This window comes from Podarcis pityusensis (assembly GCF_964106645.2).
Source record: "Podarcis pityusensis genome assembly, chromosome: 4".
Lineage (NCBI taxonomy): Eukaryota > Metazoa > Chordata > Lepidosauria > Squamata > Lacertidae > Podarcis > Podarcis pityusensis.
This window is the reverse complement of record NC_138027.1, coordinates 9,361,408-9,379,861: the sequence shown is the minus strand read 5'-3', so window position 1 is coordinate 9,379,861 and position 18,454 is coordinate 9,361,408. Positions and strand designations below refer to the sequence as shown.

Genomic DNA, 18,454 nt, shown 5'->3' with positions numbered 1-18,454 from the left:
TTATTATTATTATTAGTCCTTGGTTGGTTTAGAATGTTAAAATGAAATTCTGCGCCTGCACTGTCAGTGTTTTGCAAACCAGAGACCCCACACCAGTTGCTCTGTAGAGAGGGCTGCGCCTGATTCAGCACATCTCTGATCTATGCACCATGCTCTTCTCTGCTTTGAACCGGTCCTTGTCCTGAGCCAAAAACCTGTGGCAGCATTCTACCTTGTTGCAGGCAAAATCCAGAAATCAGTCGCAAAAGGGCAGGGCCTGCCCAAGGCATTTTGAAGCCTGAATCGGACAAGAATTCACTGTTCTGAGATGGTGTAGAAGCTGACCAGGCTGGTGCAATGGGGCGAAACGAAGAACAATTATGGGAGGAAGAGGTTAAAATGGCCTTTCTCTCTGCGAGGCTTCCCTGGCCTTCAGAGCAGCTACTTGGGGCTCTTAATTGGTAAAACAAAACCTAGGGTTGATCCAAATTGCAGCTGTCCCATGCAGAATCCAGCGTGCGTGGGGAGTTTGTGCATCAGCCCCACAAGTACCATTCAGGAGCAACCCCAAGTCACTGACTCAGCGAAGAAGTACTGAGCAATATGATCAAATTAAACAAAATTAATAAAGGAAGCTGGCAACCCGCCCGCATTTTGTACGAAGCTAATGGACTCCTTTTGAACCCTGTTTGCTGCGGATTCAACTACAAGCATCACATGAGCGGTACAGACAAAAATCAATGTGGCCAATAATTATGTAAGCTTCATATTTCCATGGGAGAAGTATAGTGGGAGACCAAGGCCATAGGTTAGGACATGGAACTGGCACAGGAGTGTGCAAGCATCTTCCCCAAAGGATTGCCTGGAATGAATGGGCTTTCAGAGCGCCAGTTTCGAGACAAAGTAGGAAGGGCTCAACTCATTCCCTCGCTAAGAACTTAACACAGCCACCCTGTGGATTTATACTTCTTTTTTTAAAAAAGTATGTGTGGATCTTTGCAAAAATCATCACTCCCGGAGGTTGTAAGTTGCCCATGACTCACTTCCATAAAGATAGTTCATACTGGGGCCAACTGTACCGATGCTATGAGCTACACAGCAATAAACCCCAGAAAAAAAATCAGAGTGGCAACTGTCATTACACTATTTACTCTGAATGTTTAGGGCATAGTGTTCAACTGATGTCAAGAGCTGCTTCTGCTGCTATTTTCCTGGAACTGTATACCGTATTTTTCGCTCCATAAGATGCACCTAGTTTTCAGAGGAGGAAAACAAGAAAAAAAATATTCTGAACAAAACAGTGGATATATGATTTTTGTGGTTCATGCTTTGGCCACAGACATGATATGTGATTTGACAGTGAATTTGGGGTAGCCCAATACAAAAATCCTGAAGATCCTTGTGGAGCCGTGCTTTGTAACCATGTTTTTGCACCATTGCAGCCCCATGAAACAGTGGATGTGTGATTTTTGTGTGTGCAGGCTGTAGCCATGGACATGCTATGGGATCTGATGGTGAATTTGGGGTGACCCAATGCAAAAATCCTGAGGATCCATGGGCTTTTACCTCCCCCCTCCCAGGCAGCCTCCTTTATCGTTATCTCCCTCCTTATCTCCCTCCAATCGCTTGCCAATCAGCTGTTCAGCGGCTTTGTTTCAACACCCCCTTCCCTCTTTCTAAAAAACACAATCTGCTTTTCACCCCTGGGCAATTCAGCTCCAAGGATCACACATTCGCTCCATAACACACAGAGACATTTCCCCTTACATTTTAGGAGGAAAAGAGTGCATCTTATGGAGTGAAAAATACGGTAGTTTGTTTAAACTAGTGGAAATTCTAGACCACAGCAAGGTGGTGTAAACAAAAACTGCATAGACATAGACATTTTAAATTGCCCACCCTGGAGTCCAATACCACCCCCAGAAACATCATACATACATCACAGTAAAGGCGGTCTACAACAGAAATCTGAGTGCGTTGTTTTTACCCTGTCTGCCAGGTTACCTGATTGGATTACCTGGGCATCCTGGCCACTCTTTTGTTATGATAACTGCTCAGTCCCTGAATCCAGGTCACAGGCTCACCCTATTCATATCTTAAATGTGCCCTTGAGACAGGATTTGTGAGCAAAGAGACGATGGGGAGGCTCCCCATTTCCTTCAACCTTGCAGAGAAATATTTGAGGTCAATTTGGAAGTGACAAATGGTTTCAGGACTTTTTCTGTGGGTCTCAGACATGTGGTCTGTACATTTATGTATGTGCTTGCTAGGTACATTTATGAACATTTACTTTAAATATATAAGACCTTAAAATTCTTATAACAAAGGGTATTTTTTTATTACAAAAAAATCCATACCCCACCCCACCCCTCCTGTGCAAATACAACAAAAGAGAAACCCAAGGAAGCCGTTTACTTTTCCTTCCAAGAAACAGAATTCCCCAGAGAGTATTTACATTGCTATAAAGAAGAGAACGGTTATAGCTAGTAAATTGGCTTTCCTGTATTTGTTTTGGAACAGAAACAGCATTCAAAGGAAACACTTGTGAAATGAAGGGAAAGGTGTCACACGTGGTGAGCTCTATTTAAGTTGAAGGAGAGTCTCAAATATCCTAAAAGCGAGAGGCTTTCTGTGGAAAGTACGAGGAGAACAAAAGATTTTTTTAGTAGCACTGAATAGTTTTCTCAAAACTATTCAGCGAAAAATTCTGTGTCGGTTAAGAAACCTAAATTACTTACCGTATTTTTTGCACCATAACACTCACTTTTTTCCTCCTAAAAAGTAAGGGGAAATGTCTGTGCGTGTTATGGAGGGAATGCCTACGGGTGGCATGCCTACGGATTTTCCTCCTCTAAAAACTACGTGCGTGTTATGGTCGGGTGCGTGTTATAGAGCGAAAAATACAGTAATTGTTTCATGATTAAAAGCGCCGTCAGTTGACTAAAACGGCAACCCTGATTAAGTGGGAAACACATTTTTTAAAAAAATGTTAATTGTTTTTAATAAGTACCTATGCAAATGGTGCGGGTGTCTTGCACCAGCCTTGTTCGGAGGTTAAGGAAGAACATTATTGGTCCCTTCCAGACTGATAGTGGGTTTTCCCCTGTTTTTGTGGGTGTGTTCTGCAATTGGTAATTGATGTGGCAATAGTGTATTAAGGTAAAGGGACCCCTGACCATTAGGTCCAGTCATGGCCGACTCTGGGGTTGCGGCGCTCATCTCGCTTTATTGGCTGAGGGAGCCGGCGTACAGCTTCTGGGTCATGTGGCCAGCATGACAAAGCCGCTTCTGGCGAACCAGAGCAGCGCACGGAAATGCCGTTTACCTTCCCGCAGGAGTGGTACCTATTTATCTACAGTGGTGCCCCGCAAGACGAAAAACTCGCTAGACGAAAGAGTTTTCCGTTTTTTGAGTCGTTCCGCAAGACGAATTTCCCTATGGGCTTGCTTCGCAAGACGAAACGTCTTGCGAGTTCTTGCGAGTTTGTTTCCTTTTTCTTAAAGCCGCTAAGCCGCTAATAGCCGTGCTTCGCAAGACGAAAAAACCGCAAGACGAGACTCGCGGAACGGATTAATTTCATCTTGCGAGGCACCACTGTACTTGCACTTTGACGTGCTTTCAAACTGCTAGGTTGGCAGGAGCTGGGACTGAGCAGCAGGAGCTCACCCCGTTGTGGGGATTCGAACCGCCAACCGTCTGATCGGCAAGTCCTTGGCTCTGTGGTTTAGACCACAGCGCCACCCGTGACCCATTAGTGCATTAGTGGTGTATTTATTAATTCTTATTAAGTGGTGGACCTTCCACATTATGAGTGGTTCTGCAATGCTTCCCCAGTGCTATTGCATTATTGCAGAAATGGGAGTCTCCCAAGTTCATTAAATCCAGCACTACTTTAGTGACAAAACGATATAATTACACTATTCTGCACATTTCCTTCTCATGCAGGAGGGAACACCTCATGTAAGATGGCACTTGCTAAAACACATACAGGTCCTGCGAGTGGAATTGCCATGGACTGGCTGGACACAGAAGAAGGGTGGGGGGAACCAGCTGGGAAACCCCCAAGGGAAGAAGGCTCAGAGCCCAGGGAGTGGTGGTATGCTGGGGGCAGGGGTAACCCATGAAACGCGGTCCAGGACCGGTCCAGAATCCGGAGGTTCTGCTGGGAGTCAGTCCGAAAGGGCCAAGGCAGGACACGAGGCATGAATCCAGGCAAGGACAGGTACAGGATCTCAGGCAGGTTCTAGCATACAGACTGGGTCTGACAGCCTTTTATCTTTGTCGGGGTAGCGGCCGGTCATGATCCCCCTGCGACTCACCTCCCTGTTTTGCCCGAAGGTGAGCACTCCTCCTGCAAGTACAATGGTACCTCTGGTTAAGTACTTAATTCGTTCCGGAGGTCCGTTCTTAACCTGAAACTGTTCTTAACCTGAAGCACCACTTTAGCTAATGGGGCCTCCCACTGCTGCCGTGCCGCCGGAGCATGATTTCTGTTCTCATCCTGAAGCAAAGTTCTTAACCCGAGGTACTATTTCTGGGATAGAGGAGTCTGTAACCTGAAGCATATGTAACCCAAGGTACCACTGTACTCAGGTCTCTCCTTCTCTCAGACCTTAGTCTCTGCAGCTCGGGAGACATCGGTGGGTTACTAGACCCAGGGGCCGCCTCAGCCTCCCCTGACCCAACTGGTAGTGGAGCAGCTGTAAGTGATGGCCCAGCTGGAGGCAACGAGGTCATCCCCGCATCTGGAGCCAGGGCAGGCTCAGGCCCCTGACTCGGCCCAGCTGGTGTTTGTTGCAGGGCAACCTGTGCAGACTGGGACTCTTCCAGATCAGGCCCCAGACTTGGTTCAGGTGATGCCTGAGGCAAAGGATCCTTTGCAGACTGAGACTCCTCTGGTTCAGAGTTTGAGCCCGAGTCCCAGGTCATCACACCATCTTATCTTCAAGACCCTCATGGTCCCTAAAAAATGCAGGAATCTTTTGCCCAACGTGGGGCTTGAACGCACGACCCTGAGATTAAGAATCTCATGCTCTACTCGCCCCCACCCCCATCTTTCTGTGTTATTGGGGCAGTTTGGACACACACAGAACTTCTGCCATCACAGCGAGTTTGAATTCGTGGCTGGAGTTTTAAGTGTGCCTGCGGAGAATGTAGCAACCAGACGCCAATTACCAGCGAGGCAGGAAGCGCTTGGGCGTAAACATCAGCTCAGTTGAAAACGAACAGGGCATCGTAAAGGCCTTTGAGGAGTAACGGAGAGGCTCATAATGTTTGCCTTGAAGCTGGCCAAGCCCCGAGATGCGATGCAAAAGAGGAACAGGAAAGGTTAATGGTCCTTTCAAAATGCACGCCGGAACTCCCAGCGCGGCAAAACGGCAATTAACGGGAACGTGCCAATAGCTTCCCTTGCTAAAAAGGATGCAATGGACGTCATCTTTTATTTATCCTACCCGTTTAAGGCCTGTCCTGATGTTCTGGTAGGGAAGGACGTTAGGATTAGGGATGGAGTATTAAAAGGGATGCGGGTGGCGCTGTGGGGTAAACCACAGAGCCTAGGACTTGCCGATCAGAAGGTCGGTGGTTCGAATCCCAGCGACAGGGTGAGCTCCTGTTGCTCGGTCCCTGCTCCTGCCAACCTAGCAGTTCGAAAGCACGTCAAAGTGCAAGTAGATAAATAGGTACCGCTCCGGTGGGAAGGTAAACGGCGTTTCCGTGCGTTGCTCTGGTTTCGCCAGAAGCGGCTTAGTCATGCTGGCCACATGACCCGGAAGCTGTATGCCAGCTCCCTCGGCCAATAAAGCGAGGTGAGCACCGCAACCCCAGAGTTGGCCACGACTGGACCTAATGGTCAGGGGTCCCTTTACCTTTTTATTAAAAGGAGGGTTCAGGAAAATCCCAGGGCCGGCTCTGTATGGTGTCAAAGGGTACAGTAAAGAGGTGCATGACAAAAGCCCTGTGTGTTAAGGCTTCCCTCCATTTTTGTTCCATAGCCTCATTTCTAATCTATTTTGATGTTCGCTGCTTCATGATAGAGAAGGAAGAGGAGGCCATTCCCCACAAGCGAATAACTGCACGGCCATTTCCCGTTTGTGTCATGTAAACTCAGCTCTACTTGCTGGGAACGGATGGTCTCTTCCTGGCATCCACAGAAGCAGAGTTTTGTTTTGTTTTGTTTTTCATTTGCAGGTCATTGCTGCATCCACAGCGCCAGTGTGGTGTAGTGGTTAAGAGCGGTGGACTTGTAATCTGGTGAATTGGGTTCGCTTCCCCACCCCTCCACATACAGCTGCTGGATGACCTTGGGCTTGTCACACTTCTCTGAAGTCTCTTGGCCTCACTCACCTCACAGAGTGTTTGTTGTGGGGGAGGAAGGGAAAGGAGATTGTTGGCCGCTGTGAGACTCCTTAAAAAGGGACCCCTGACCGTTAGGTCCAGTCACGAACGACTCTGGGGTTGTGGTTTCTCATCTCGCTTTACTGGCTGAGGGAGCCGGTGTACAGCTTCCGGGTCATGTGGCCAGCAGGACTAAGCCGCTTCTGGCGAACCAGAGCAGCGCACAGAAACGCCCTTTACCTTCCCACCACTGTGGTACCTATTTATCTACTTGCACTTTGACGTGCTTTCAAACTGCTAGGTTGGCAGGAGCAGGGACCGAGCAACGGGAGCTCACCCCTTCGCGGGGATTCGAACTGCCGACCTTCTGACCGGCAAGCCCTAGGCTCTGTGGTTTAGACCACAGCGCCACCTGCGTATTGTAAAGTTGTTACAATGTTACAAATATTATGCCTGAATGTATCCTTTCGACTTGACAGCTCAGGGAAGATCCCTAGATTTATAAATTCGTAGAAAATCCATACTTTAACCGACACTTCTCAGCGCCACTCGCGACTCCTTAGGATAGTGATAAAGGGGGATATAAAATCTAAACTCTTCTTCTTCTTCCCTCTGCAGTCGAGTCTGGAAGCTGGATAGTGTCTCCGACTGCCAGGGACCAAGAAGATCTGCATTGTCTTTAGTCGGAAGACACTTTGGGAGCAGATCTTGGTTCAAAGGCAGAGGAGAGATGGGGGATAAAACTCGCCCCCAAGGAGAATCCCCATTTTGTAGTGTCAAAGAACCCTAAAGCTGAGAGTAGCCCATGAATGGGAAACCTACAAATGTTGTTGGGACTGCAGCTCCCACTAGCCAAAGCCAGCATGGCCAATGGCCAGGGATGTGAGTTGTGGCACAACATCTCACGGAGGGTCAGAGGTTCCCCGTCTCTAACATAATTAACATGAGAAGAGCTTGCAGGATCAGGCCAATGGCCCATCTGGTCCAGCACACTCTTCTCACAGTGGCCAACCAGATGCTTGGGGTAAACCCACAAGCAGGATTCCAGCGCAAGAGCATTTCTGGTATTCAGAAGCATTGCTGCCTTCAACACTGGAGGCAGAGCATAGTCATTGTGGCTAGTATCCATCGATAGCCCTCTCGTCCCATGAATTTGTACAATCCCTTTTTAAACGCCCATCCCAGTTGCCTCCTATGGGAGTGAGTTCCAAATTTTAACCATGTTCTGTGTGAAGATGTTGAGTGGTCCAACTTTTCTCCCTGAAACATATTCCTTTTCAGACCCAGCCAGCATAGCCAATGGTCACGGATGATGGAAACTTTACCGCAACATCTGGAGAACTACTGGTTCCCCATCTCAGTTCAGCATCTTGCCCTGAAATACGTCCCTTTATCAATCACAGAAATCTGGATTATTCTAGTTTGACTCCTTGTTGGCCACATTCAGCAGCTGCAGTCATCAGATACCATGAAAAGGAGCTGTGCTGGCGTGTCATGTCGAGATCAAAGAGGATTTTATGGAAGACGAAACACAAAGCAAGCATCTCATGTGTTTTTTAAAAAAGGCTTTCCCCAGAATTCTTGAGCCGCTTTGTGCTGCCAGATAAGCAGGCTGTGGTTCACAGGACTCTTTGCCTTTCCACATCAGCTGATCAGTGTTTTTTCTTCCTCCCCAACAGCATCAAAGAGTTCCTGCGAGTCACAGGAGTGGAAAACAGCCCGTTCAATCCTATGGGCCTGGGAGAGGTTTGACAAGGTTATCCAGATAAGTGGAACTTTGGATTCTCAGGAAAAAGGAAGTACAAAAAAATAAAAACAAACAAACCATTAGCTACTTTATAAGTCATTGTAAAAACTCGTATAAACACGACCCAGGAGCTTATTCCACCCATAGCTCTGTCTCAGGGGATGCTCTACAAGCGATAGGAAATAATCTGAGCTCAACACTTAACTTTTCAATTAACACCCTGTAAGATCATTAACGATTGTTGCTTTTGCAGCACTTCCAGTGCACCAGGTATGTTATAGTATTCTGTTCTCTCTTTCCCTCAAACAACCTTTCCACTCCCCATTATTCACATTATTCAGTAATCTTACAAACCTATGCTTTTGAATTCTGGTGCTGGAGGAGACTCTTGAGAGTCCCATGGACTGCAAGAAGATCAAACCGATCCATTCTGAAGGAAATCAGCCCTGAGTGCTCACTGGAAGGACAGATCCTGAAGCTGAGGCTCCAAGACTTTGGCCACCTCATGAGAAGAGAAGACTCCCTGGAAAAGACCCTGATGTTGGGAAAGATGGAGGGCACAAGGAGAAGGGGACGACAGAGGATGAGATGGTTGGACAGTGTTCTCGAAGCTACCAGCATGAGTTTGACCAAACTGCAGGAGGCCTGGCGTGCTCTGGTCCATGGGGTCACGAAGAGTCGGACACAACTAAACGACTAAATAACAACAACGATGTTCTCACGGAGGAATCCCTGAAGAGTAACTCTGGCGTGGGCTGGAATATCATTTGAAACCACTGGTTCTGTGGTTCCCCAGACTAACCTGGTGCCTTCCAGATCTTTTGGACTACAACTCCCATCAGCCTCAGCTAGCATGGCTGTTTTAGAGTTCCAGCGGCATGACCACACCATGATGCGAGCGGCATCAAAAGCTAACCCGACACTGGTCTTAAGATGCAGGTTTGCATCTCTCCACAACCTCAAAACACTAGGAACTTGTGGACACGCAATGAAGTTGGCTGCTGGGAAATTCAGGGCAGACAAAAAGGAAGGACTCCTTTACACAGTGCATAGTTGATCCATGGAACTCGCTCCCAAAATGATGGTGACCCTATCGGATGGCAGGCTAGTTAGGGGTTTGGCCTGATCCAGCTGCTATCTTCTTAAGTGACACCCACAGTCCCCTGCATAAAGTGAGCTTGTGCCTAGAACACGTCCTTTATTCTTCTGCATTCTTCTTTGGTTCTGTGGTAGCCATGCAGGGAACCAGTGCCAGATTTATGTATAAGCTAAACAAGCTGTGGGACGTGGGTGGCGCTGTGGGTTAAATCACAGAGCCTAGGACTTGCCGATCAGAAGGTCGGCGGTTCGAATCCCCGCAACAGGGGGAGCTCCCGTTGCTCGGTCCCTGCTCCTGCCAACCTAGCAGTTTGAAAGCACATCAAAGTGCAAGTAGATTAATAGCTACCGCCCCGGTGGGAAGGTAAACGGTGTTTCCATGCGCTGCTCTGGTTCGCCAGAAGCGGCTTAGTCATGCTGGCCACATGACCCGGAAGCTGTACGCCAGCTCCCTCGGCCAGTAAAGCGAGATGAGCGCCGCAACCCCAGAGTCAGCCACGACTGGACCTAATGGTCAGGGGTCCCCTTACCCTTTTTAAACAAGCTATAGCTTAGGGCCCCACTCTCTTGCCCCCCCCCCCCAAAATTTAAAGTAAAAACAACTGGGTGTACATTTGCAAAATATAAGATAAAAATAAAATAAAACCTACATACAGCAACAGTGTTTTGTGTTGTGTAGGCTCCTATGATGTGAGTCATGGACACCGCCTGCTAGCCTGCTCCCTCAAATATCACTGGTTTGCTCCTTTCTATATATAGGGTGCCTACATTCTGCATGGACTGCTTGCATGACATGTGCAAATGGCTTGAGATACCTATTAGGTCCGTAAATTACCATCTAATATATATTCAACACAAAAAACAGCTACAATTTGTTGTTGACAAAGGACAACTGGACATATAAAGGGCCCCATTACCTTGAGTAGCTTAGGGCCTCATCAAACCTAACCTAAATGTGGCCCTGCAAGGGACCCTTGTTACATGAGTTCATGTAAAAACAGTTCATCCAAAAGGGGGAAGCATGAAAATCCCTGGCCTGGTTTATCCAAAATTGAAAGCTGGCACATGGGAAGATTCAGGAGAGACAAAAGGAAGTGCTTGCAGTTCATATCTAAACTCTGGAACTCACTGCCACAGGAGGTACAGACACCCACCAATGTGGATGGGCTTAAAAGAAGGATTCAATAAATTCATGAAGGGTAAGGCTATGAACTTTTGGGACGCGGGTGGCGCTGTGAGTTAAACCACAGAGCCTAGGACTTGCCTATCAGAAGGTCGGCAGTTCGAATCCCCACGACAGGGTGAGCTCCCATTGCTCGGTCCCTGCTCCTGCCAACCTAGCAGTTCGAAAGCACGTCAAAGTGCAAGTAGATAAATAGGTACCGCTGCAGCGGGAAGGTAAACGGCGTTTCCGTGCGCTAATCTGGTTCGCCAGAAGTGGCTTAGTCATGCTGGCCACGTGACCCGGAAGCTGTACGCTGGCTCCCTTGGCCAGTAAAGTGAGATGAGCGCCGCAACCCCAGAGTCGGCCATCACTGGACCTAATGGTCAGGGGTCCCTTTACCTTTACCTTTAAAGAGCATAAGGAGAACTGGAAAGTTTAATGTTTGATGCAAACGGTCTGGGAAAATTAATGAGCGGACGCCTAGACTTGATTTCATCGGAAATGAGGGAAAATGGCAGCTGCCAGCAGCAAAAAGACCTTTGGATTGATTCGGCAGAAACATCAGCGTGTGAGGAGATGCTGCAAACTTATAGAATGGAATCACAGACATAAAATCCGCACAGAAACACATCATTGATTGTTTTGACTCGCTTGTGGGAACAACTCAGAGGCCGTCAAATAATGTTAACAACAGGAAGAATTAGACGAACCGTTGGAAACGACAATGAAAAGCAATAGAGATATGAGATGATCAGAAACCTCCGAACTTGAAGCATGGGAAGTACCATTACAATTTTTATAATTTGGCAGAATATTTGGATTATTTGATATGTATAATTTGGAATATTTAATGTGATTGCATTGGATTGTTAAAATGGAAAACTTATTAAAATGTGGTGCCCAGAACTGGACACAGTATTCCAGTTGTGGTCTCACCAAGGGACGCCTGACCATTAGGTCCAGTTGTGACCGACTCTGGGGTTGCGGCGCTCATCTCGCCTTATTGGCCGAGGGAGCCGGTGTACAGCTTCCGGGTCATGTGGCCAGCAGGACTAAGCCGCATCTGGCAAACAAGAGCAGCGCATGGAAACACCGTTTACCTTCCCGCCAGAGCGGTACTTATTTATCTACTTGCACTTTGACGTGCTTTCGAACTGCTAGGTTGGCAGGAGCAGGGACTGAGCAACAGGAGCTCACCCCATTGCGGGGATTCGAACCGCCGACCTTCTGATCGGCAAGTCCTAGGCTCTGTGGTTTAACCCACAGCGCCACCCGCGTCCCTAAGGCAGGATAGAGCAGTGTTATTACTTCCCCTGACCTGGACACTAGACGTCTGTGGATGCAGCCTAGAATACCATTAGCTTTTTTGGCTGCTGTGTCACTCTGTTGACTCATGTTCTGCATGTGGTCCTCTAAGACCTGTAGATCTAGGCAACCATTGGAGGACGTGTGTCTTTCCCATCGTTCCTAGTTAGGAATATTGCCAGGCTTAATAAGGGGAGATATTTGGGAGCTGGAAGAATAAATCAAATTAACTCACGCACCACAACCTGTGTCTCCAATCAATCATTGTAATCAAGTATTGAATTATACAAAATATATAAATTAACAGTTTTTACAGAAGGCACATTTGAGGCTTATTGAAGTCCAGGCATCCACACAATCTCCTTGACCCTTGTCACAAAGCATAGGGCGCTGCTGCTACTGACCCATGGCTGTCGTGACAACTTAGAATCTCTTTCTTGGTCAGCCCGGTTTGTCTGTGGTACTGGCCTTCCCGGATCGTCTTAATGCACTTTACATCCTTCCCGAGGGTGATGCTTTTGATGGAAGGCAGAAATTTCAGCATCGTTTTCGATACGGAGTTCGCCACCCCTGTGCCAGACAGGTTGAGCTCCTGCAAAAAGTTGAGGCTGTAGAAAACCTCCGCGTTCAAGGATTTGACGTTGGGGTTGTTGGACAAATCGAGCGCTTGGAGAGCTGGCAGGTCTTGGAAGGCGTACGGTGAAATCTCCGCCAGGTCGGGAATCCCACTGAGAGACAAGTGGATCAAATCTTTCAGCCCCTGAAATGCCCCTTTTTCAATGGCCACCACTGGGTTCCCATCAAGGTTGAGGAACCGGAGAGGGATTCCTTGAAGGTCGGGGATCCTCTTCAACCTGTTTCCGGACAGGTTTAAGCTCTGGATGTTGGGAATGGCTTTGCCCTGGTGTCTCGAAACGCGGCTGATCAAGTTGTTGGAGAGGTCCACGTTGATGGGCTTCCCGTGACCTTTGGATGCAAAGATGTTGGTGGTGATGTCCAGGATGAAGTTGTTGCTGAGGTCGACATCCCCCAAAGGCGACCCTGAGAAGCATTCGTCTGGAAGGGCCACCAAAGAGTTGTGACTCAGATCCAAAGATTCCAGATAGCGGAGTCTGGAGAAAGTGGTGGGAAAGATCCTGGAGATCTTATTGTAGCTCAAGTCCAAACTAACCAGCGTGGTATATCCGGGGCCGGTCAACATGGACTCGTTGATGGAGTCCAGGTTGTTTGACGATAAATCCAAGTAGGTCGTGTCCAGAGGAATGGGGACAGGCACGATATGGGGCCCAATCCCACTGCAGTCCACCTTGGTTAGGCTGAAGCTGTCGAAGAGACCGAAGCTCTCCACTTCACAGTGGCACCCTGGGAAGCAAGTCTTCGAAGCGCCAACATTCAGGTAGAGCAGCAGCAGGTTGAACCAGATTAAGAAAGGCATTGCTGGAATCTGCAAAGAGGAAACACAAGCGGAACGTCAGGAGGAGTCACCAAATAGCGGCAGCGTGAAGAAGATACAATTAGCGAGATGGATAGTTCCGAGAAGAATATTCAAAAGCAGGGGTGGTCCTTACAAAATTACCCTGATTTGGAAGTTGAAAATGAAGTGATCTGGTTTCTAGATGGCGTTTGGTTTCCAGACTTTGTCCGGACTCCCACATATCCACTGCTTGCCATAATTTTCACCTGAGTGTCCAGGCAACCACCACCTGCATTTTCTGGCAAAATCTGCTTTTTGTTCCAATTGTTTAAGTAGTTTTTTATTTATTTCATGAGATCTATACACCGCTTGATTGATTGAAAACAACCACCACCCTCAAAGATAGAATAAAAACGAGAAAAATTCACAACCCGACTTAAAACATACAAAAGTTAAAATACTAAAACCGACTAATATTACCTTCAACTTCCTATGCATCTGGGTAGGCTTGTCAAAGCAAAAAAAAATTTCTGGTAGGCACCGAAAAGAGTACAGTGAAAGCACGTGATTGATCTCAATAGGCAGGTAGCTCCAAAGTTAACGAGTTCCTACAAACGCGGAACGGGAATTATGTGGCGCAATAGTAGTGCCAGCTCTGTTGATCAAACTTTTTTCAACTATTATCTTTTATACGTTTTTAGCTTTCTGCATTTTATCGGGGTTGGTTTTAATTTCCGTGAGCCACCTTGAGTCCCAGTTCTGGGGGAAAGGTGGAATATTAATTTGGCGTGCGCCCTTCTTGCCAAAGTCTAGCACGCTCCTATGCGCTGGTGTCACGCACTGAAATATACGTGTGCTCGCGCCGTGCTACCCTCCTTTATTTAAACAAGCTTTGTAAACAGGGCTGGGTGCATCTCTGCCCTGGTTCTGCTATTGTTTGGTCAGGTGCCTCTCTCCTGAGTTCATCTCAAGCTGCCATCTGGATTCAACTTCCTCCAAGTTTCTGAAACAAATCTCAGAATTGGCTTAAGTGCCGTTTGCCGTGGTTTTCCACCCCACAACCCTGAAATTAAGAGTCTCGTGCTCTTACCACGGTGATTCAGCTGGGATAGCTCAGTCAGCAAAGCACGAGACTCACTCTTAATCTCAGGGTTGTGGGCCAAACATTCCTGCATTGTAGGTGTTATGTACTGAAGTTCTCACCCTGGGCCAGCAGGGGGATACTGTAGATAGTTATGCAAATAAGGGATTGAAAGTGACGTTCAGTGATTGGATAGTTTTAGAAAGTTGTTACAGTAACGTTGTACTGGAGCTCTATATAAGCAGGCTGGCTGAACCCTTCAGTTCAGTTCTGTTCTGGCCTCTGAATAAAGAAGAGCTGTTTGAAGAATCGCTGTGTCGTCTGATATGTTCACCCACAACTTAACAGTAGGGGGTTGGACTAGATGACCCTCGGAACCCCTTCCAAATCTACGGTTCTATGCCAAAGTTTTTGTTTCTCTGAAAGCGGCAACCATAATGGGCACATTTCCCCCGTGGGCTCCCTGATGAGAGCGGATGGATTTTTAAAGCCTATTGAACTTTGAAATATGCCATTTCTGCATGCTTGACAATAAAATCAGGCTCCTCTCCCTTTTTTCTTAAACAAATGGCAATCCCCGTTTCAAAAAATTGAACCCAACGGGGTCAATACTTCCTAATAGCCACACGGCGCTCTCTTCTTTTCTCTGGGAGAGGTGAGGAAAGGCAGTTTATATCCCTGGCAAGCGCCATTAACAGCCATAAACTTTGGAACTGGCCTGATTGATCTTAAAAACCGAAGCAGTCGGACCCCAGTGTGAATTTACAGAGGTGGAAAAGTTTAGCGGAAGGAAAAAAGAGATTGAGGGAAGGCAGGGGGAGAGAGAGAGAGAGAGAAAAAAAGAGCTATTTGAAAATGACGGCAGACAATAGAGATAAATTCCACAGCCTCGGGAGGAAAAGAACGATCATTAGGGCCTTCTATTTTTAAACAGGAAAGAGAGAGAGACAGCAGCCCAGCAGTGAATAAAGCTGTAGGAAATAAATCAAACCTCGAGTGATGTTGTTTTAATAGCCTCGCTTTGCCAGCCCTTTAAAGCATCCCCCTTCTCAACCCCCCCCCCCAAAACCGTACCTGCTGTTTGTCAAGTTTTAATAGACTCCTGGGGTGTTGGGTTTCTCTCTCCCCCGCCAAAAGCACTGATTAATCTGTCCACCTGCATTTAAGTCAAGACTCCACAGCTAGTTACACACAGATTTGCTGCCGCTCTTGTTTTTCCGACGCAGGTCATGTTAAAAAAAGGGGGGGGGGCGGACGGACGCAGACGTTTAGCTGTTTTAAGCTGAAGCCTCAAGGAGAGTAGCAAGAAGCTGGTTCTCCTAACTGCTTGCCAAATATCATGCTCAACCATAAAAGCTAATAAGTGATGAGGGTGGAGAATCAGAATTGTAGAGTCGGAAGGGACCAGAGGATGATCTAGTCCATGGGTAGGCAAACTACGGCCTGGGGGCCGGATCTGGCCCAATCTCCTTCTAAATCCGGCCTGCTGACGGTCCGGGTATCAGTGTGTTTTTACATGAATAATAATAATAATAATAATAATAATAATAATTTTTATTTATACCCCGCCCTCCCCAGCCAAGGCGGGACTCAGGGCAGCTAACAAGCAATAATAAAGACAAGTTGAATGAATACAACTTAAAAACAAGATTAAAAGACAACATTAAAATATTGAAACATTAAAATATTAAAATGCAGCCTCATCACAGGAGGAGAAAGGAAAAAGAAAGAGGGGGAGGGAATCAAATTGGCTCCGAGCCAAAGGCCAACTCTGTCTTACAGGCCCTGAGGAAAGAAATCAGATCCTGCAGGGCCCTGGTCTCATGAGACAGTGCCTTCCACCAGGCCGGGGCCAGTGTTGAAAAGGCCCTGGCTCTGGTTGAGGCTAATCTGACTTCCTTAGGGCCCAGGACCTCTAGGGTGTTGCTATTTATGGACCTTGAGGTGATCAAAAATTTACACCATTCTTTTTGGTACTTTGTCTCCTCCTGATTGCGAATTCTGTGTGTCAATTTAGCCATCTCAGCGTATTCAACCAGCTTTATCTGCCATTCTCCTATTGTCGGCATCTCCTGTTGCTTCCACTTTTGAGCTATCAGAACTCTAGCTGCTGTTGTTGCGTACAAATAGAATCTTTGATCAGTCTTCTTAATATCTTCTCCCACCAAACTAGCAAGAATTCTTCCGGCTTTTTGGGAAAGCTATACTTAAACATCTTTTTTAACTCGTTATAAATCGATTCCCAGAACTCTTTTAATTTATTACATGACCACCACATATGAAAGAAGTCGCCATCCTTTTCCTTGCATTTCCAGCAAGTTTTACTACTAGTTCTGTACATTTTTGCCAATTTGGTGGGAGTAAGATACCAACGATAGACCATCTTCATAACGTTCTCTTTTAAGGCAGAACAAGCGGTGAATTTTATACTCTCATTCCAGAGTTTGGCCCATACATCATAGTCCTTGGGGGAAGCTGTGAGCGTTCAAAGCGGTGAGATGCCTGGGCAGTGGTTTTCAAACTCCACACACACATACACCAGACCACACTTCGTTCACACAGCACTGAATTTCTTATTGATAAGAAATACACTGGAAATAGAATCATAGAATCATAGAGTTGGAAGAGACCACAAGGGCCATCGAGTCCAACCCCCTGCCAAGCAGGAAACACCATCAGAGCACTCCTGACATATGGTTGTCAAGCCTCTGCTTAAAGACCTCCAAAGAAGGAGACTCCACCACACTCCTTGGCAGCAAATTCCACTGTCAAACAGCTCTTACTGTCAGGAAGTTCTTCCTAATGTTTAGGTGGAATCTTCTTTCTTGTAGTTTGGATCCATTGCTCCGTGTCCGCTTCTCTGGAGCAGCAGAAAACAACCTTTCTCCCTCCTCTATATGACATCCTTTTATATATTTGAACATGGCTATCATATCACCCCTTAACCTCCTCTTCTCCAGGCTAAACATGCCCAGCTCCCTTAGCCGTTCCTCATAAGGCATCGTTTCCAGGCCTTTGACCATTTTGGTTGCCCTCCTCTGGACACGTTCCAGTTTGTCAGTGTCCTTCTTGAACTGTGGTGCCCAGAACTGGACACAGTACTCCAGGTGAGGTCTGACCAGAGCAGAATACAGTGGCACTATTACTTCCCTTGATCTAGATGCTATACTCCTATTGATGCAGCCCAGAATTGCATTGGCTTTTTTAGCTGCCGCGTCACACTGTTGGCTCATGTCAAGTTTGTGGTCAACCAAGACTCCTAGATCCTTTTCACATGTACTGCTCTCAAGCCAGGTGTCACCCATCTTGTATTTGTGCCTCTCATTTTTTTTGCCCAAGTGCAATACTTTACATTTCTCCCTGTTAAAATTCATCTTGTTTGTTTTGGCCCAGTTCTCTAATCTGTCAAGGTCGTTTTGAAGTGTGATCCTGTCCTCTGGGGTGTTAGCCACCCCTCCCAGTTTGGTGTCATCTGCAAATTTGATCAGGATGCCCTTGAGTCCATCATCCAAGTCGTTGATAAAGATGTTGAATAAGACCGGGCCCAAGACAGAACCCTGTGGCACCCCACTAGTCACTCTTCTGAATCAAAAAGAGGCAGCCGCTAGCAGGGCTTGATTTATAACACAGATCACAGCTACTTTATAATATGATCACGGGGCATGCAGAAAGAATGAAACAAGACAGCTACATAAAAACATTCCCAAAATATAATGATAAACAAGCCTCTTACATAGGTACTACTACTACTACTAATTTATTATTGATACCCCGCCCATCTGGCTGTGTTTCCCTAGCCACTCTGGGCGGCTTCTAACAAAATATTAAAATACAATAGTCCTTCAGATATTAAAAGCTTCCCCAAACACGGCTGCCTTCAGATGTCTTCTAAAAATCTGGTAGTTGTTGTTCTCTTTGACATCTGGTGGGAGGACGTTCCACAGGGCGGGTGCCACCACCGAGAAGGCCCTCTGCCTGGTTCCCTGTAACCTCACTTCTCGCAGTGAGGGAGCCGCCAGAAGACCCTCGGAGCTGGACCTCAGTGTCCCGGCAGAACGATGGGGGTGGAGATGCTCCTTCAGGTAAACTGGGTCAAGGCCGCTTAGGGCTTTCAAGGTCAGCACCAACATTTCGAACTGTGCTTGGAAACACCTGCCTGCCCCCTGTCCCCCCAAAACAGTACTTGTCTTGTCAGGATCCAAGCTCCGCTCAGTGAATCTCATCCTGACCTGCCTGCTGACACCCCTGAGCTCAGCATCTGAGCCACAAATCAGGCAGTCCTGTGTTCAGAATAGATTTTCGACCCTTTCCAGGCAAACGGGCCCTAAA

At 47.1% G+C, this 18,454-nt stretch overlaps 1 protein-coding gene across 3 annotated transcripts in view; it reads right to left on the bottom strand.

Annotated features, from left to right (window-relative positions):
* Positions 1 to 11,882: 11,882 nt before the first annotated feature.
* TSKU (tsukushi, small leucine rich proteoglycan) overlaps positions 11,883 to 18,454 on the bottom strand; it is a 30,549-nt gene continuing 23,977 nt past the window's right edge. For all 3 annotated transcript variants that reach the window (XM_081002286.1, XM_081002287.1, XM_081002285.1), the window contains exon 2: positions 11,883 to 13,074. In XM_081002286.1, coding sequence (XP_080858412.1) covers positions 12,004 to 13,065 — 1,062 coding nt within the window. In that variant the 5' untranslated portion in view covers positions 13,066 to 13,074 and the 3' untranslated portion in view covers positions 11,883 to 12,003. The remainder of the gene's footprint in view (positions 13,075 to 18,454) is intronic.